At 46.9% G+C, this 21151-nt stretch overlaps 1 protein-coding gene across 1 annotated transcript; it reads right to left on the minus strand.

The window, feature by feature from the left end:
- Window positions 1-1410: 1410 nt before the first annotated feature.
- Window positions 1411-20654, minus strand: TSPAN16 (tetraspanin 16). The gene is given in 10 exon segments (XM_072788212.1): window positions 1411-1488; window positions 7354-7376; window positions 7379-7429; window positions 9039-9080; window positions 9083-9136; window positions 9139-9181; window positions 11786-11893; window positions 16895-17073; window positions 17076-17097; window positions 20419-20654. Coding segments are annotated over 10 exon segments (669 nt in total). The 5' UTR covers window positions 20488-20654.
- Window positions 20655-21151: the final 497 nt, after the last annotated feature.

Raw genomic sequence — 21151 nt, forward strand, 5'->3', positions numbered from 1 at the left:
GTTTCATACAATAAAAAAGAAATATTTGATTTTGGTCCCTAGTGTCTGGCACACAGCTCCTAAAACCCTTTGAATCTCTGGAATGATAAGAGCGTCTTTTGTATGCTAATGAGAGGCCTGCTGGCTGGGAGTCCCTAGGTGGTGTCAGGATAGGGGGCACTGGTCTCCAGAAACACCAAGCCAAGATTAGAGGGTAAGGAACTATGAGGCCAGCTGCCTGACCTTAAGGGAGGGGAGGGGAGCTGGAGATTGAGATAATCACCAATGGCCAATGATTTCATCCATCATGCCTAACTAATGAAACTTCCATAAAAAGCCTAAAAAACAAGGGGCACCTGGGTTAAGTGTCTGCTTCGGCTCAGGTCATGATCTCAAGGTCCTGGGATCTGCTCAGTGGAGAGTCTGCTTCTCCCTCTGTTCCTCCTCCCCCTGCTCTTGCATGCTTTCTCTCTCAGACACACATACAGACACTCTCAAATAATTAAAATAAATAATACAATCTTTAACAAAAAATCTAAGCAACGAGATTCAGAGAGCTTCTGGATTGGAAACGCATCAAGGTGCCAGGAGGGTGGCGGCTGGGGAGCACAGGGAAGCTCGGTGCCCCTTCTCCATACCTTGCCCTATGCATCTCTTCCATTTGGCTGTTCCTGATCTCTACCCTTTCATAATTAACTTGTAATAGTACTGAAATGCTTACTGAGCTCTGTGAGATTCTAATTATCAAGCCTGAAAGGGAAGGGGAATTGTGGGAGCCCCCCGATTTTGGAGCCAAGTCAGAGAAGTAGGGGTCACTTGGAGACTCAATACTTGCAGCTGGCATCTGAAGGGGGGGGGCAGTCTCGATGGCCCCAGTCCTCAAGTTCGTGGTGTCTGCCCCAAACCCTGGGTAGTTAATGTCAGAATTGAACTCTAGGATGCCCAGTCGGTACCCGGAGAGAATTGTTTGGTGTGAAATCCCTCCATACCCACATACATTTGGTGTCAGAAGTGCTGTGAGTAGGGGCACCTGGGTGGCTCAGTCTGTTAAGCACCTGCCTTCAGCTCAGGTCATGATCCTAGGGTCCTGGAATCCAATCCTGCCTCCAGTTCCCTGCTCAGTGCTGGAGTCTGCTACTCCCTCTGTCCCCACCTTGTGCTCTCTCTCCTCTCTCTGTCTCAAATAAATAAATCTTAAAAAGTGGGGTGGGGGAGTGTTGTGCGTAAAACAGTTCATTTTTTACTTGGAGCAAGCGCTCCACAGATGTTTGTTGAGTGAATGAATGCTCTGCAGAGCTCAAGTGTGAGCGGGATCCAGGGACTTACACACAGTCCCAGGATCCTCAACCGCTGTCTGAGCCTTCGCTCTGCAGCCTCACCGTCAGGCTGCGCGGTGAGCTTCAAGCCAACCGATCACCTTATCCCAAGCCCTCAAGCCGACTGTCCAGGGACCAGCTTGGGTCCCAGCCCACACCTGAACAGGTCCGACAGATGGAACACGCTGATTGGCTGTCAGAGACCACGAGGCCCCGGGCTTAGGGACAGAAATCTGAGAGGTGGGCTGTCTCCAAAGGAAACCGATGTGTCCTTTCCTGAAGTGGGAGGTGATTGCAGCAATGGCAAATACAACACGTGCTCATTTTAGCTTTCTCAAAATCCGCCCCTCTCCCTCCCGCCCCCCAAAGAAAGATGGAAAGATTAGTTAAACCGGCATTTTGCAATCCCCAATGAAAGAACCGATTCAGGTCGCTGGGGTCATTGGATGAAGGCCTTGGTTTATGCTTTCTCAGCAGTGACCATGGCCAGCCCTTAGAATCATATGGGGGAATGTCAGAGTCCCCAAACCCAGGCCACAGTCCCGTCCAGTTAAATCAGAAGGTGGAAAAAATAAATTAATTAAAATAAAATAAAATAAAATAAAATAAAATAAAATAAAATAAAAAATCAGAAGGTGGGAGGGGCACCTGGGGGGCTCCACCTATGGGCGTCCGCCTTTGACTCAGGTGGTGATCCCGGGTTTGTGGGATCCAGTGTTGGATCGGGCTCCTTGCCGGGTGCCAGCTTCTCCCTCTGCCTATGTCTCAGCCTCTCTCTGTGTCTCTCATGAATGAATAAATAAATTTTTTTTTGACAAATCAGAAGGTGGGGGATGGGGTGCAGGCTTGGGTATTGTTGGAAGGTGTTGGGGGCTTCCGATGTGCAGCTAGGGCTGAGAATCAGTGACTCACAGGAAATATGGGGGGGAGGGGAAGAAGATAAAGGGTTCAGGGTAGAAGCAACGAGTAAATCCATGCTTTTTTTTTTTACAAAGATCCCATTTATTTATTTATTTATTTGAGAGAGAGAGAGAGCACAAGCAGGGGGAGCAGCAGAGAGAGAGGGAGAAGCAGGCCTCCCACTGAGCAGGGAGCCTGATGGGGGGCTCCATCCTAGGACCCTGGCTGGGTTCATGACCTGAGCCAAAGGCAGACATTTAACTGGCTGAGCCACCCAGGTGTCCCCACGCTCTTTCTGGAACAAATTAAAGGTTGATGGGGTTGGAGAAGAAGAGGAAGAACCTGGAGCAGTGGTTTTCTGAACATGTTCTGGCAGCCTGGCCTGAGAAGTTGTTTGAAATTCAGATACATGGGCCCCACTCCAGAAGCCCTGGGGGTGCCCCCGCTCCAGCATCTGTGTTAGCAGAACATTCAGAGGACTCCAATGCATCCTCTAATTTGAGAACTACTGGATTAGAATGAAAGGGATTTAGGAGACATGACAAGCAAACATGATGTGTGGACCTTATTTGGATCCAATTCAAATAAACCAAATGTGTTAAGTCCTGGGGATGTAACGTACAGCATGGTGGCTATAGTTAATAATACTGTATTGCATATTTGAAAGTTACTAAGAGAGTTGATCTTAAAAGTTCTCATAAGAAAAAAATTGTGTGATGATGTATAGTGATGTTCATTACTTATTGTGGTAATCATCATGCAAACTACTATCAAGTCATATGTTGTAGACATGAAACAAATATGTTAGATGTCAATTATATCCCGATTAAAAAAATACAAAGAAATCAGGGCACCTGGGTGGCTCAGTGGTTGAGCGGCTGCCTTGGGCTCCGGGTGTGATCCGAGGATCATGGGATCAAGTCCCACGTCGGGCTCCCTGCACGGAGCCTGCTTCTCCCTCTACCTGTGTCTCTCTGCCTCTCTCTGTGTGTCTCTCATGAATAAATGAGTAAAATCTTTTTAAAAACACAAAGAAATCAATATAAAAAGACATTTTTGAGCCCATCAGAAAAATTTGATGGTGGGCTGGGTTTGGGTGATACCAAGGAATGGTTGCTAATTGTCTTAGGTGTTGTCCTGGTCCATTTGGGCTTCTATGAAAGAACACCATAGACTGTGTGACTTATAAACAATAGACATTTCTTTCTCTTAGTTCTGTTGGCTGGGAAGTTCAAGATCAAGGCACCAGCAGATTCAGTGTCTGGTGAACACCAGTTTCCTAGGTCATAGATGGCTGTGTGTGTGTGTGTGTGTGTGTGTGTGTGTGTGTGTGTATGTGTGTCCTCATTTGGAAGAAGAAGCAAAGGAGCTTTCTGGTGTCTCTTTTAAGATACTAATCCCATTTGTGAGGTCTCAGCCTTTAGGACCTAGTCATCTCCCAGAGGCCCCACCTCCCAATAGCATCACATTGGGGATTGGGTTTCAACATGGGAATTTGGGGGGGACACAAGCATTCAGTCAAGTGTAATGATAGCATTGGGGTTGACTCAGATGAATACATTCTTAGAGATGTGTACTGATGAGGGGGGGAAATGACATTGTTTGGGATTTGTTTCTAAATACTTCATTAATGGGAAAAAGGGATCATGAAACAAACATGTCGGACTCTAGGTGATTGTTGAATCTGGGTGATGGGTATACAGGAGTTTCTTTGGACAAATTCCTTTTTGTATGTGTGTGAACATTTTAGTTTTTTTTTCCACAAAATAATTTACAAAACAAGACAATTGCATGAGAAAGGAGGCCATGTCATCCCATTCAGGTACTTAGGGTTAAGATCATGGCCAACTGGCATAAAAAGTAAAAGGAAGGAAAAAGGAGTCAGGATAACAGAGCTCTCCCAAATCTTTTATTACCAACCTCCCTTCCAAAATCAGTGAGTGTCACAGAGGAATAATAATGAGACAAAATCTCCAGCAGCCAGGTGGGCCAAATGTCCTGTCTTCCCCCCAACCCCCCACCCCTCCCGGGGTCTGTCAGCCTAGTTTGATGAACAGCAGCAAAGTGGCAAGAATTCCTGGCAGCTGAAATGGGAGAAGAAAGAAATATTGAACCAACCTGAGGGACCTCTGGAACCCAAATCAAATTTGGATACACTGAGAGGGGGAGAGGAACATTTTCTTTCGAGAAAGGTGAAGGGCAGGGTTCTACAGAGAGCCGAAGGTCCCTCATGGTCAGGTTGGAGCCACTTTGGCCCTGTTTCCACAATCAGTCTCAGTCATGAGCAGCAGGTGGAGGCCTATCATGATGCATGTGGGTCTTTTTCCCTTGGTTTCCCACAGATCTTAGATCCATCCTCTCGCTGCTCCCCACACACACACACCGGGTCCCGCAAACTACATTTCCCAGAACCTCCTCCCCTTCCACTTCCTGTTAGGTTTGCCTAATAGGAAACACCTGTAGGAGATGGGAGGGCTGTTGGAAAAGTCGGAGTATTTCTTCCCCACTGCCTCCTCTCTCTTACGCCCACCCTGAGTCCTTCAAGACTGCGGCTGTGGGCAGGTGCTCCTCTTCCATGGCTCTTGCTTTTCCCACCCCTTCTGGCCCAGGGGAAGTTACAGCTCCCCATGTTGCTAGTGCCTCATCTCTCGTTTTTCTTAACCCTGCCCACACCTCAGCAGCGAAGGCCCTGAAAACCTGGCTGGGATCTGGACTATTATGACCTCCTTGGAGAAGACTGTGGTATAGTTTGCATATATTCAATATAAATTTGTACAATGAAAAAAATACCCGTTTTTAAAATACAGATCAGGGACGCCTGGTGGCTCAGTGGTTGAGTGTCTGCCTTCAGCTCAGAGTGTGATCCTGCGGTCCAGGGATCGAGTCCCACATCGGGCTCCCTGAATGGAGCCTGCTTCTCCCTCTGCCTGTGTTCTCTGCTTCTCCCTCTGGGTCTCTCATGAATCAATAAATAAAATATTTTTTAAAAAAATAAAATAAATAAAAAATAAAATACAGAACAGTTGGATGAGACTCATCTGTATCTCAGCTGGGCAGTGATCTCCAGAAAAACACTATTGTATCTTGAAAATCAATCTGGTGGGCAGCCCGGGTGGCCCAGCGGTTTATTGGTGCCTTCCGCCCAGGGTGTGATCCTGGAGACCCAGGATCGAGTCCCGCATCGGGCTCCCTGCATGGAGCCTGCTTCTCCCTCTGTTTCTCCCTCTGCCTGCCTCTGTGTGTGTGTGTGTATGTGTTTCATGAACAAATAAATCTTTAAAATAAATAAATAAATAATGCACGTGTTACTCGTTAAAAAAAAAAAAAGAAAGAAAATCAATCTGGTGGTGGGGGCACCTGGGTGGCTCAGTTGGTTGAGCACCTGCCTTGAGCTCAGGTCATGATCCCAGGGTACTGGCATCTAGCCTTGCATCAGGCTCCCTGCTCAGAGGGGAGCCCGCTTCTCCTTCTGCCTCTGCTTGTGCTCCTTCTCTCTCTGTCAAATAAATAAATAAAAATATAAAAAGAAAAAAAAAGAAAGAAAATCAGTCTGGGGGAAGCACATGAGAAAAACTTCATGCGGGCTCAGAGGGATGGAGGCTGTTTTTTCTTTTTACAAAAATAACAGCTTTATTGGGAAAATTCGTGTATCATACAATTCGCCTTTCTAAAGTGTACACTGAAGTGGTGTAAACCCTTTATCTTTAATGCAATTACTGAGAAAGTACGATTTATATATGCCATTTTGCTATTTGTTTTCCATTTGTGTTTTGTCCTTGTTCTGTTGGCTCACCTCAACTTTCTTTCATGTTAAATACTTTCTAGTGCAGCATTTTAATTCCCTTGTTTCTTTTACTGTATTTTAAAGTTCTTTTCTTAGTGGTTGCTCATGGGATTACAATTAACATTTTTTTACAATCTAGTTTGGATTAGTACTAAATGAATTTCAGGAGCATACAAAAGCGTCGCTCCTATATGTCTCTTTTCTCTCCACCCTCCTTTGTGCTATTATTGTCTTGTGAATTATATCTTAATATCAGTCTATAAACACAATTTTATAGTTATTGCCTTAGGCAGTTTTCTTTTAAATGAGGTAGAAGAGGGTCACCTGAGTGGCTCAGTTGGTTGAGTGTCTGACTTCAGCTCAGGTCATGACCCCGGGGTCCTGGGATCAAGCCCCACATCAGGCTCCCTGCTCAGTGGAGAGTCTGCTTCCTTCCCCCTCTCCCTCTGCCCCTCCCCCCTACTTGTGCTTTCTCTTTCTCTCTCAAATAAATAAGTAAAATATTAAAAATAAATAAATGAGGTAGGAGAAGAAAAGTTCGATCCTAGGATCGAGCCCTGTGTTGGGCTCCGTACTCAGCCCATAGTCTTGGGGTTCTCCCTCTCCCTCTGCCCTGCCCCCTGCTCATGCTCTCTCTCTCTCTCTCTCTCTCTCTCTCAAATTAAAAACACACACACACACACATTTATCACAATCATACAATAAATTGTCCATTTGAAAAAATCATATTTCTTGTCTTTCCCTGCTGATTAGAATGCCCATGAGGACAGAAATTTTTGTCTATTGAGTTCATTGTTTTATCCACAGTGCCTACAAGAATGCCTGGTCAAAGTAGGTGCGTAATGAGGTTTGTGGAGTGAAGAAGTGAACATTAAAATTTGTCTAACGGCTTTCCATCATATTCGGAATAAAAGTCAAACCCTTCTCTGCAGCCCACAAGGCCTTGTATGATCAACCCCATCAGTTCCTTGCCCTCATCTCCCCCTACCACTCTTCATGCTCACCCTGCTCCAGCCACAAGGACCTCCCCACTGGTCCATGAATAAGCCAAGCCTATTGCTACCTCCTAGCCTTTGCACCAGCTGTTCCCTCTGGTTTCTTCTATCTACACACATGATTTTCCCTCATTTCCTCAGGTCACTGGTCAGATGTCACCTCCTCAGGAAAGCCATCCCTGATTCCCTTCCCTATCCTATCATCCTGCTTTACTTCCTTCCCAGAAGGGATCTTTAACTGAACCGATCATCCATCCCCCACCCCCACTTGAACGTCACCTCCACCATAGCAGGGATCTCTGGTGCCCAGAACAGTATTTGACCCAGAGTAGGTGCTCAATAAAAGAGCTCAATGTGTTCTTAAGGGTCTAGGCCTTACCTGTATCACTGCTGCACCCAGTTGAAGCTCTGAGTCTTGGTTATTTTCAAGAGCTTGGGGAAACAGCCCTGAGGATACAACTATCAAAGCAGGCAGGACCTGGGTAAAGACTTCTGGATTCCAAATTCCCATCAGCCCCACCCATTGGGCCAGTTTTTCTCAGATTCAGAAAGGAGCAGGGGACAAAGCCGTAAGGATACTGAGTCCTTCCCACTTCTCACTTCCCCTAACCCAGCATCTTCCTGGCCTCCTCTTTCCCTCACCTCACCCATAACATACAACTTGCTCCCCAATATCTGTAGTGACCTCCAAGTGTGGTGAATGAGAGTATGACCAGATGTCCCAAGTTATTGCTAGCTGTGTGATCCTGGAGAAGTCACACACCACTCTGTGCCTTGGCTTCCCCAAATGTAAATGGGACCAACTGAATCTGCTGCCCAAGATTATGGCAAGGATTAAGAGAGAAAGATCTACATGAAGTACATAGCAGTGGTCTGACACATAACCAGCATTCAGTAACTATTAGTTCTTTCTGAATGCTCTTTACATATGAACAGAAGGGCTAACATGTATCCAGCACCTTCTCAGCCATTTACATGTATTTTCTCACTTACTTATCACTATAACTCCAGGAGGTGGGTACTCTTCTTTGCTGTTTTGTAGGTGAAGCAACAGGTTCAGAGAAATTAAGAGACCAGACACGGTGTGTGGGTACAGAGATGGGCCCTCCACTTTCCTTCCTGCAGTTGCAGAGATGCTCCCCTTTCTAGGCCCCTGGCAATTCTTGCTTCTGGAAGCTAGAGTTGCCTTGAGCTTGCTCTTGACAGGGTTCAGTTCCCCTTTACTTAATATGCATTGATTAAGTGTCTCCTGTGAGCTAAATCCTGGGAACCCAGCCACATACAAAACAGACATAATTCCTGCTTTGGTGGTACTCACATTTGGGTGGTGAACACAGGTAATGAGTACAGCAATAACAGGTGGTGAGTAAGTAAGTGCTGGGAAACTCCCTGGGCCTCAGTCTCCTCACCTATACAATGGGAGAAAAGCACTCCCCACCTCGGGATGGCATATGATGGGGACTAAATTCACAAAGTGAGTGCCCAGTCCTGTAGCAACTTGTCACTATCCTAGAATTATCATCGTTTATCATTATTGCTATATTTTAAGTCCTCTGGGGACACCTGGGTGGCTAAGTGGTTGAGTGTCTGCCGTTGGCTCAGGGTGTGATCCCCGGGTTCCAGGATCGAGTTCCTCATTGGGCTCCTCTCAGGGAGCCTGCTTCTCCTTCTGCCTATGTCTCTGCCTCTCTCTCCAGATCTCTCTCATGAATAAATAAATAAAATATTTTTTTAAAAAATAGCCCTTTGTAAGACAGGCAGTGTAGCCCAGGGAATGGACTCAGACCCAAACCAGCTTCAAATCCAGCTCTATCAAAACCATGTGACCTTGAACTGGCCCCTCCCAACCCTCAGTTTCCCCATGTGAGAAATGAGGATGGTAACCCTAATTCCCCAAGGCTGTGAGGTCAAAATGAGCTGAACACCCAATGACAGTTGCTTTCTTTCTCCCTTGACCCCTCTCGCCGGGGTTCCTGCAAATATGCAATTTTTCTAAAAGTCACCAGCCCTAGGAGGCTACCTAGGTGATGTCCAGCAAAATCTTGAGTTAACCCCCCAACCCAGGAATTATGTCTGTGGACACGTTGCACCCATCACAGGCTGTCGTCCTGATGATTTATGGCAGCTCCTGGGGTGGGAGGGACCAGTTGTCATTTCAAAGAGGAGCCACAAAAATCCGTGTAGTTTTTCACCCCACAGCACTTTAGCTACAAAGAGGAGAATAATCATTTGAAGTCTCCCTTTCAAATATCAAAATAATGAAAACAATAGAAATCGTGGTCACCATGGCTACTGTGTAGAGCAGTCATGCTATACTGGGGCCTGGCTGAATGCATTCTTTACTCCAGTCCAGCGTGGCTCAGAACCCTCCATGGCTCTCATCGTACTTGGGATAAAAGCTGAACACCTCCCCATGGCCCCCAAGGCCCTGCAGGAGGTGCCCAGTCACCTCCAGGCCCTCATCCTACCCCCACTCTCCCTCTTTCTCACTCAGCTCCAGCCACACTAGCCCCCTCATTGGCCCTCAAACACACTTAGCAAGCCCCAGCCACAGGGCCTTTATACAGGCTGTTCCCTCTTACTAGAATGCTATTCCTTCAAATATCTTTGCGGCTCCCTTCCTCACTTTATTTAGCTATCTACTCAAACGTCCCTCTGTGGGAAGGCCTGCCCTGTCCCCCCTTACCAGGTTAGCCACAGCCCCTGTATCAGTCAGGCTGGGTTAAGGGATGCTGCGTAACAAATGATCCCAGAAACTCAGCAATTCATTTCTCATTCACACTACCTGCCCCTCACAACTTGGCAGGGGGACTCTGTTTATCAAAATCACTCAAGAACTCTGGCTGATGGAGGAGCCACCATCCGGATAGTTCCACTATTGAGGCAGGAGGAAAGAGTACTCTGGAGGGCCCTGAGCTGGCAGTCAAATAATTTGGCCCAGGGATGCCTGGGTGGCTTAGTGGTTGAGCATCTGCCTTTGGCTCAGGGCATGATCCTGGAGTTCCAGGATGGAGTCCCACATCGGGCTCCCTGCATGGAGCCTGCTTCTCCCTCTGCCCATGGCTCTGCCTCTCTCTCTGTTGCTCATGAATAAATAAATAAAATCTTATAAATAAATAAATAAATAAATAAGCCCATAAGTGACATGCACTTCTGCTCACAGCTCATTGGCCAGAAGTCATCATGTGATCCTCCTCCAACAAAGGGGCAGACCATCCCATTGCGAGGTGCCAATAAGTGACAAATAGCACTGTCAGGTAAACAAACCCTTACTGTCTATGCCCTTACCCTGCCCTGTTTCACATCTGACATGTAGGCTTACTAAGTAGTTTCACGTCTATGTCCCCACTTACGTGTCAATAACTCATGGCAAGGGTCTTGTTTTGTGCACTGTTGTGTCTGTCCTTGGAGCCCTGGACAGTGGCCGGCACACAGTAGGTGCTCAATAAAGATAGTGGAAGGGCTGTTTGAATGAGGGAGAGATGTTCTTTACCATCTAAAGCCTCAGAAGCCAAAACTAGGATGCAATTTTGTGGCACTACCCATCATGTGCCACCTCCCAAGCCTGAATATGACCCCAGGGAAGGTCCTGGGCTCCAAAACTCAGATGTCAAACACTTCTAGAAACAGGCAATGCTTTTTTCCCTTCCAAACCCTTTCTGGCCTCAAGGACCTTTTGAAACAACCTGCCCCAAGAGCTTCTGATGACACATGCAGGCTGGTCCTGATCTTTAAACACCAAGACTCAAGAAGGAAAGGTCACCACCTCCCACCCAGAAGGATGGTTATTTTAAAAAAAGAGAGAGAAGGAGAGAGAGAGTGGTACCTAGGTGGTTCAGTGGCTGAGCATCTGCCTTCAGCTCAGGTCGTGATCCTGGAGTCCTGGGATCGAGTTCTGCTTTGAACTTCCTGCAGGGAGCCTGCCTCTCCCTCTGCCTGTGTCTCTGTCTCTCATGAATAAATAAATAAAATAAAATCTTAAAAAATGAGAGAATAACAAATGTTGGCAAAGGTGTGGAGAAACTAATACCCTTGTGCCTTGCTGATGAGAATGTAAAATGGTGCAGTTACCGTGGAAAACAGTATGAAAATTCCTCAAAAAATTAAAGTAGGGCAGCCCCAGTGGCCCAGTGGTTTAGTGCCACCTTCAGCCCAGGGCATGATCCTGGAGACCTGGGATCCCATGCCAGGCTCCCTGCATGGAGCCTGCTTCTCCCTCTGCTTGTGTCTCTGCCTCTCTCTCTCTCTCTCTTTCTCTGTGTGTGTGTCTCATGAATAAATAAATAAAATCTTAAAAAAATTAAGCATAGAATTATCAGACGATCCAGCAATCTCATTTCTATATATACACCTAAAAGAAATGAACACAGGGACTTGAAGAGATACGTACACCGTGTTTATGCATCATCATTCACAACAGATGAAAGGTGGAAGCAATCGAAGTGTCCATCAATAGGGGAATGGATAAATAAAGTGTGGTGTATCTGTACAATAGAATAGGATTCAGCCTTAAAAAGGAAGGAAATTCTGACCCATGCTACAACCTGGAGGACATTATGCTCAGTGAACTAAGCCAATCACAAAAGGACAAACACTGTAGGATTCCACTTATATGAAATCCCTAGAGGAGTGACGTCCACAGGGACAGGTAGGAGGATGGCGCGTTTCAGGCGATGGGTGGTGATGAGGGTCACCTAACAATATGAATGTACTTAATGCCACTGAACTGGACTCTTAAAAATGGTTAAGATGATAAGTTTATGTTATGCGTCTTTTGCCACAAAAGAACACATCCGGGATGTGGATCTCACCTTCTCCATGGCTAAGCTCCATTCTGTGGAATAGTCATCTGGGTCACTGTAACCTCTGTAATTCTTCCTTAGGGTCACGAAGATGTGCTCCAAGGCCACTTCTTGAACCTCAAAGATGACACAGGAAGTGAAAGGCACATAAAACAGCAAGGTGCCCCACTTGGTGAGGTTTCTTGGGGACAGAGCAGGGAGGTCAAGCTTCCCTTCTGTTTTTGTTCCTTGTTTTAAGATGTTCTTTATTTATTTGAGAGAGAGAGAGCATGAGTGGAGGGAGGGACAGAGGGAGAGGGAGAAGCAGACCCCCACTCGCTGAGTGGGCAGCTGGATGCGGGGCTCGATCCCAAGACCCTGAGATCATGACCTGAGCCAAAGTCAGGCATTCAACTTATTGAGCCACCCAGGTGCCCACCCTCCTGCTTTCTTTGGCTTCCTTCACAGTCCACCACCCTCCCTCAGCTACAGGTCTGCACTGGAGGAGGACAATGCTGGCTGCCATCACCCCCGAGAGAGGGACATGGGGAAGAGCGTGGGTCTCGAGCTGAGTGCATCTGGTTGTACCCATCACAAACTTGAATCATCTGCTCTTTTGAATCGCCCACATGCCTGCTACACCCCCAATTTGGCTGGAACTCGATTAAAGACTTGAATATCATCTTTAGCAACTGAATCAGGCTCAGCACAAAAGGGGCAAATTTAATTTTCTATTTTTTAAATCAAGGTCTAAATTAAAAAAGGTTTTTTTTGGATGAGGTGAAACAGTCACGTGGTTCGAAATTCACAAAGCACAGAAGGGTAGACCATGAAAAGTCTCCCTCCTACCTTTTTCTCCCAGCCAGAAAGGTCCTCCCACTCCGCCACGGTGACTGTTACTGTTTCCTGTGTCCCAAAAGAGATATTCGATGTATGTCAAAGCAAAGCATATTCGCATCATCCTTCTCCTTGCTTTATACTATTCTCATTGTTCTGCATCTGGCTGTTCTTAGCAAGAGTAGCGATTGCTCCTGGGGCTCTGCTCACATCCCGTGAGCGTTTGTCATTTCTGTGCACGCTGGCCTGGCTTCCCGCTGCCAGCCACGGAGGGCTCTCTGTGGCATCTCAGCCCACATGTGCCCTGCGAGCAGCCCTCAGGCCATACTGATGGGAGGTAGATCAATATTGCAGCTCCCTCACCCGCTTCCCCTTGGGAAAATAGACACACATTCGAAACTGCTCCCAAATCTCCCCAAGCAGGACAGAGCCCAGCTGCCTGCAGGGTCACCCCTTATGGGCTGCATTCCTCTCCCTGCCTCGCTTTGCCTCTTGGGATCACCTCTCAAATAAACCATGAGCCTTCAGAGCCTTGTCTCAGGGTCTGCCTCCGGGGGTGCGGGGGACACAACTGAAGAGAACACTGTGTCCTGGAGAATGCACCATCTCCTGCATGGGGAGCCTTCTCTTTCCTTCTTTCCACCTGCATTGGACTTTCTTTTTTTTCTTTTTTTAAGATTTTATTTATTTATTCATAGAGATGCAGAGAGAGAGAGAGAGAGAGAGAGTAGCAGAGACACAGGCAGAGGGAGAAGCAGGCTCCACTCAGAGAGCCCGACGTGGGACTCGATCCAGGGTCTCCAGGATCACGCCCTGGGCTGCAGGCGGCGCTAAACCGCTTCGCCACCGGGACTGCCCGCATTGGACTTTCTTATATGCATTATTTTAAATTAACCTCCCTCCTACTGATGGCAATCTTTTTTTTTTTTTTTTAGATTTTATTTATTTATTCATGAGGCACACAGAGAGAGGTGGAGACACAGGGAGAGGGAGAAGCAGGCTCCCCACAGGGAGGCCGATGTGGGATTCGATCCCAGGACCCCAGGATCATGACTTGAGCTAAAGGCAGACGCTCAACCACTGAGCCACCCAGGCAACCCAGCCGGTGGCAATCTTTTGCACACCCTGGTGTATACCTCCTCTTCGGCACCTGAGCAAGCAAATCCTTGGATGATTCCTAGAGATGGGAAAGCTGGGTCCAAGTATCCGTGCTTTGTCATTTGGATGGATTTTGCAAAATAGCCCTCTGTGTCTAACACATTTCAAAACCGCAACAGCTTTTACAGCTTTTTCCATTACTTCTTAACACCTTACCACCAGAGGCAAGAGAGACGGTGAAGGAAATTAACTCGGCCAGTCTCTTGAGGACTTTGAGGGGATGGCTGAGGTTTTTGGCTCTTCACCCAACTTCTGGAGACCCAGTCTCCAGCCCTGGAGACCCAAAGGCCAGGTATCACTGTGTGGGTGGCTCCTGGGGGGAGGGGGCAGTGCTCCTACTGATTTGACTGATTTCTAAAGTGGAGTGGGAGTAGCAGCACAGTACTTACAATGCAGAACAAGGCAAGGACCACTTGGCAATCGTGATTTCAACAGTGAGCATGTTAACCGTGAATAAGAAACACTGGAAAACACAGAGGGGCTGGAGGGGGCTGGGAACCCGCTCAGCCGCCTCCCTGCAGGGGTGGGGACTGTACCTCCGTTACCTTCCCCCCAAAGCCATATGGCCTTTTCAGTTGAAAAGAACTCAGCCCAGGTGGGGGCAGGGCTTATTTCTTTCACACGTTCTCTTCTTGCCTGTCATCCAGGATGCTGGCACTGAGATATTCTTTTTTTTTTTTTTAAGATTTTATTTATTCATTCATGAGAGACACAGAGAGAGGGGCAGATATACAGGCAGAGGGAGAGGGAGAAGCAGGCTCCCTGCAGGGAGCCCGATGTGGGACTCGATCCCAGGACCCCAGGATCATGACCTGAGCTAAAGGCAGACACTCAACCACTGAGCCACCCAGGTGCCCCAGGCACTGAGATATTCTTGGAGCGACTGGCTGGAGCTCCAGTTCATGCCCAGTACTTTCTGGGTGCCAGGGAGACCTATTGAGGGGACCTCCAGGTCACCAAAGGCTGTGTGCCCTGGCAACAGGCGCCTGTGGGGAAAGAGGAGGGATGGTGGTGAGGACAGAACAGAGGCAGGAGGAGGGGAGGAGAAACAGGATGAGAATCCTTGCAGATGGGAGGAGAGGTGAGGGGGCTGTAGGGAAGATGCAAGGTGACAGGTCATTGGCTACAGGGTTTGTGTGTGGTGGTGCTTACGTTTGCTGGCTTATGTTTCAGACAAAATTCACAAGTCCAATGGAAAACCATGAGAAAGACAACAAGTAGAGAGAATGTCTTGAACTTTCCCATCAAGGAGAAACTGCTGCTCAGTCTGGGCCTTGGTTTCCCCATCTGTACACTGTAGGCATGGGACCAGCTCAAGAGGCGTCAGTAAGTTCTGTAGAGCTACTGGAGGCCAGATGGGGGCAAAGTAGGTCAGCTCCTGGCTCTCCTTCTGTTTTTTATTATGATTATTAAAATCTGATTGCTCATCAAGACTTGGAGTTGCCAGACCGGCCCATGGCTGGGCTTATCTAGTCCTCATACGGAAAGGTGAGAAAACGTGGTGAACACACACCCGGGGACCCCAGAGCCCACAAGGACAAATATTGGGACAGAGCTTAGCAGTTGTGGGAGTCCAGACAAGTGAGTTATGTAGCAGATTGTGAGGATTAATATTAATATTACTACTCTCCCCAGCTCTGGGTGACCAACGTGGCTGGAGGCAGATATCCAGGCGTCCATATAGCCTACAGTTTCCATCTTCAGAATCTATGCCTAATCTGCTCATTTCTCCCACCCTGTCCACAACCTCACACAGCACAGCCCAGCACCCACTGTCTCCCACCTGGACCAGCACAATCCCTGCACCCTAGTCTCAGTCCCATCCAGGTCACTCACACTCTGTTCCTTCAATGGCCACCAGAGGGCGCCCATGAACACCCGAGTCAGGGCACATCTCTCCTCTGCTCAGACTCCTCCGTGGCTCCCAACACCATAAAAAACGATTTTGCTTTTCTGAGGAGGTCTCAGAGGCTTTGGAGGGACAGATGAGAAGGGTAGAATCAATTGGATTTGCTAATGGGTTGCACGCAGGGTGTGATTGGATTTTCTTTGATTCCTCCAAGCTAAACTATGAATAAAATAGCGTCCACGTCCTATTGAAAATGAAATATTTAGGTACAGGATCTGTCGAATAAATATTTGTTGAGTGGAGTAATTAAGAAAGAAAAAGAGATGATAGAACTTTAGGGAGGAATAGGGTGGGGGCAGAGTGCTTTTAACAGTGGAGGTTGTTTAGGGACACCTGGGTGGCTCAGTTGGTTAAGTCACGATCCAGGGCCCTGGGATCAAGCCCTACATTGGGCTCCCTGTTCAGGGGGGAACCTGTTTCTTCCTCTCCCTCTGTCATTCCCCTCACTTGTGCTCTCTGGCTCTATGTCTCTATCAAATAAAATCTTAAAAACAAACAAACAAACAAAAAACAATGGAGGTGTTTATGCTCTGGGAGATGACCATACTAAGGATCTCCTGAAACCCCTGAATTGAAATAACCTGAATTTTGTAGCAACATAGTGAAGGAAAACAAAAAAAGCTGGAGGCAAATTTTACCAAATCAACTCAGATGAGATTCTAAGGGGAATGGGAGTGGGGAAGCTGGGAACTAGCTTCTGGGGAGTTAACCAAGGTATATGTGAGAATGAGCAAGATGTGCAAAATCTGCGACATGCTGTCTGCATGGTCATGCTCAAAACTTTCATACCTCATGTACTTGAACACGTAATTGTGCGTACATGATGATAACCACAGTGTTGTATTAGTAGGATCATATACATGGGCTGAAGGAACAGAGTAGTGTGCCCAGAAAAGACCCAACCACAATGGAAATTGCTGTAAGTAGAAGAGGACAGATCCCTACCTCACACCACACACACATAACAAAACTCCCAAAGCCAAAGAGCTAAAAGTGAGACATCAGACTTAAAATTATGGGAAGAAAACCTTGGAGACTATGATTTGTGGCCTTGGGTGGGAGAGGAGTTCTAACTGGGATGTATATTGTAAAGGAAAAGATGGGTGCAACTCATGCCATCAAATGAGACACCACAAACACTGAAAAATAAGGGATGGTGATGGCAGGGGTTTGTAATATGTGCAAAGAAGGATTCACATGGTGGAGGGGGTGGTATGTGTGCAGATCCAACTTACATACAAGAGAGTGCCTCTGCTTTCTCTGGTTGCTCCATACCACCCAGCGAAGCTGAAGCTGAGCAGCACTGTGATGCAGCCTATTGCCAGGCACAGGTAGCCAACATGAACGAGGTATGCAGAGGACGGCCCAAGGACCCTTGTCAGGACAGCTCCTCTGAATTTGACATCGATCCCAGGCCAATGAGGATCACATTAGACATCTTTAGGACAGAAATCAGAAAGGAAAAAACAGTCTGTTTGCTGTATACAAATAGAACTTTCCTGGGTGGGGGAGGAAGAGAGACAAAGGCAAATAAAATCACCAAAAACATCTAAAAATGTTAATACTTGGAGTTAGTGAGGATGTAGGGAGACACTCTCATATATTGTTGCCAGGCAACAAACTTTTTTTGGAGAGGGATGCCTGGGTGGCTCAGTGGTTGAGTGTCTGCCTCTGGCTCAGGGCATGATCCTGGGTCTAGGGATCGAGTCCCATATCAGGCTTCTGTGAGGAGCCTGCTTCTCCCTCTGCCTATGTCTCTGCCTCTCTCTGTAAAATCTAAAAAAATACAAAAAACTTTTTTTGGGGGAAGGGCATGAGGGAGGACACTTTGCAATTTGTATTTAAAATCTTAAAGGTTTTTACAATAAAACCCTTTACCTAGAAATTCCATTTGTAGATATTCAGTCTGATATCTTTTTTTTTCTTTTTTAAGATTTTATTTATTAGTGTCAGAGTGCTCAGGGATGAAACTATCTGAAACAATCAGTAATACAGATTGGGTAGGTAAATAATGGGACAGCCATGCAATGGGACTCTAGACAATTATTTTATTTTATTTTTTTAAGGTTTTATTTATTTATTCATGAGAGACACAGAAAGAGAAAGAGGCAGAGGGAGAAGCAGGCTCCATGCAGGGAGCCTGATGTGGGACTCAGTCCCAGGTCTCCAGGTTCACGCCTGGGCTGAAGGCAGGCGCTAAACCGCTGAGCCACCCAGGGCCCTAGACAGTTATTTTAAATGTTGCTCTAGGATAAAGGTTGGCAATTTTTTGTTGTGTGAAAAGCCCTAGATATTGTGAATTTTGCAGGCCATAAGGCCTCTGTTGAAACAACTTAGCTCTGTCAGTATTGCTCAAAACAGTCATGCTCACTTCATAAACTATTTTATTTACAAATAAGTAATATCTATCATCTATATCTGCCTACCTACCTACCTACCTATCTTTCTATTTACAAGGGTGTAGTTGGCTGACCCTTATTGTAGGAGGAGAATGTATATGATATGGCAGTCATGTTCTTTGGTATTTATACAACTGAGATGAAAACTGATGTTTGCATAAAAACCTGCACGTGGATGTTTCTAGAAGCTTTATTCATAATTGCCAAAGCTTGAAAGGAACCAAGATAGCCTTCAGCAGGTGAATGGACAGACTGTGGTACATTCAGGGGAATATTAGCACTAAAAGGAAATGAGCCATGAAGCCATGAAAAGACATGAAGGAAACTTATATTGCTGAATGAAAGAAGCCAATCTAAAAAGGCTACATGGTGCATGATTCCAAGTATATATCATTCCAGAAAAGGCAAAACTATGGGGACAGTAGAAGGACCAGAGGTCTCCAGGGGTTAGTGGGGCGGTGGGGAAGACAGGTGGAGCACAGAGGATTTTTAGGGCAGTGAAACTATTCCATATGCACTAAAATGGGGGATACATTTTAGTCAAAAGCCATGGAATGTGCAACACCGAGAGTGAGCCCTGATGTAAGCTATGCATTCTGGGTGATGATAATGTCCACGTAAGTTCATCAATTATAGCAAATATACTATTTTGATGGGGATGTTGATGATGGGGGAGGCAGGGCATGTGTGAACAGGGGTATATGTGAAACCTCCGTACCTTCTGCTCAATTTTCTGTGAACCTAGAACTGCTCTAAAAGATGAAGTCTATCCAAAGGGAGGGGAAGATAAATTTTTTAAAAGGGGAAAAGTGGATTGTAAAGCCATAGCCTCCTGTGTTTCACTGCTTTTAAAAGGCATATAGAAAAATCTAGTAGGATATAATAATGATGATGGTATTTATTGAGCAGTGTTCCCCTGATGGGCATATGCCCTTTAAATATACTGTATTTTATTTTATTTTATTTTATTTTATTTTATTTTATTTTATTTTATTTTATTTTATTTTATTTATTCATGAGAGACACACACACACACACAGAGAGAGGCAGAGACACAGGCAGAGGGAGAAACAGGGTCCATGCATGGGACTAAATCCCGGGTGTCCAGGATTACGCCCTAGGCCGAAGGCAGTGCTAAACCGCTGAGCCACCCGGGCTGCCCTAAATATACTGTATTATTTAATTCCCATGAAAAGGCACAAGACAGGTAACAAGATGAAGAGTGATATGTAATATCCTTCTTTTTCCTGGCAGCCTTTTCTTAATGCCATTCTGTTATCAGAATAACTGCTTCTCTCTTGTTTTAAGGTATATTTTAGGGGTGCCTAGGTGGCTCAGTCGGTTAAGCATCTGCCTTCAACTCCGGTCATGATCTCAGGGTCCTGGGATTGAGTCCTGCGTGGGGCTCCCCACTCAGCAAGGACTCTGCTTCTCCTTCTCCCCTGCCCCTTCCCCATCCCACTCATGCTCCCCACCCCTATTAAATAAATAAAATCTTGGAAAAAAAGATTTTTTTATTTCGAGAGGGGAAGGGGCAGAGGGAGAGGGAGAGAGTCTTTTTAAAGACTCTCTTTATTTATTTATTTATTTGAGAGAGAGAGCAAGCACATATGAGTTGGGGAGGGTCAGAGGGAGAAAGAGAATCCCAAGCCCACTCTTCCCTGAGCCTGTTGCCGAGCTCCATCTCCTGACCCTGAGATCACAACCTGAGCAGAAACCAAGAGTCTGATGCTTAACCGACTTTGCCACCCAGGCACCCCAAAACAATTTTTCTTAACAATGCACATTTTGGGTCACTTCTATAGTAAGAACAGTTTTGGGGTGCCCAGGTAGCTCAGTTAAGCATCTGCCTTCAGCTCGGGTCATGGTCCCAGAGACTCCAAATCAAGCCCCTGCATTGGGTTTCCTGCTCAGCAAGGGAGTCTGCTTCTCCCTCTGCCCCCATCCTGCTCTTGCTCTCTCTCTGAAACAAATAAATTCTTTAAAAAAGAAAAAAAAAAGTGTTTTGAAACATTTACAGGACCAAACCCATAACCTCTGCCTCTTGTCCTTCCCAAACAATTTAATGTTCTGCAGGATTTGGCTTAGAGTCAAGCTCCTCCACCACCAACCCCCTCCCCCCGCCACTCCCCCTCCCCCATCACTCTCAGCTGTGCTTGATTTTCCCAACTCTGGGTCGATACCCAGTGTGTTCCCAATGTGTCCTGCTCCTCGTCAGTCTGCCCTACATCCCTCCTGCTTCCCTAGGGACCACCGATCCGGATGCCAGTGAATTTGGATCAACTTATTTCTGTCTTTGAGGGAGCCGGCTATGGAGGAAGGGCTGCAAAGCCCCAGGGCCTGGGTGGTGACACACTTACAACTATGAAGCCATTGAAGAAAGATAACAGTCTCTTCAGAGAAGAATACAGAGTGTGCATTTCAGCCATGTCGGCCAGACTGGGATGCTCCCCACGTGCCTAAACCTCGGGCTACTGTTTCCCCAGATGGTATAGGTCTGGGGTCGGGGGCACCAAGGCCAACTTGCCCCTCTCTCTCCTGGGTGCCTGATTGCTGGGGCCCCAGAAGCTACCCCTCCTCAACATAAGCCTCTATTACATCACAATCGGATGCCCGAGCAATGCTCCCAGTGCCAGGGTAGCAGGTGCCCTGACCTGTCCTTGCTGGCTCCCCGTCCTCCAAATAGGCTACACCAGGGATGGAGAAAAGTCATGAAGTGCTGTCCCTGGTACTCCCTAGATGCCATCTAGGCCCACTCTCGTGGTTAATGCCCCCACTAGACCGGGAGCCCCAAGTCGGCAGGGTCCCAGGCTGTCCTTTGTGTTCACAAAGCCTGGTACATAGTAGGTGCTTAAGAAACCGATATGGAATGAATGGATGAAGAAGCTCCATGAAGCAGGATCTAGCTACAAGCCACCAGGTCCCCCAAGCGTCTGCCTCTGCATGAGCTCACTTGACTCATCCTCAGCTTTCTCACAAGGCTCAGAGGCCCAGGTAACTAACTGCCCAAGGTGACACAGGAAGCGAGGTCCTGGCTGGGCTTTGAAGCTCCAATGGTGACGAACATGGGGACCTCTGACACTCCTCCACCCT

Source organism: Canis lupus, chromosome 19 (assembly GCF_048164855.1).
Source record: "Canis lupus baileyi chromosome 19, mCanLup2.hap1, whole genome shotgun sequence".
In the NCBI taxonomy this organism is placed as follows: Eukaryota; Metazoa; Chordata; class Mammalia; order Carnivora; family Canidae; genus Canis; species Canis lupus.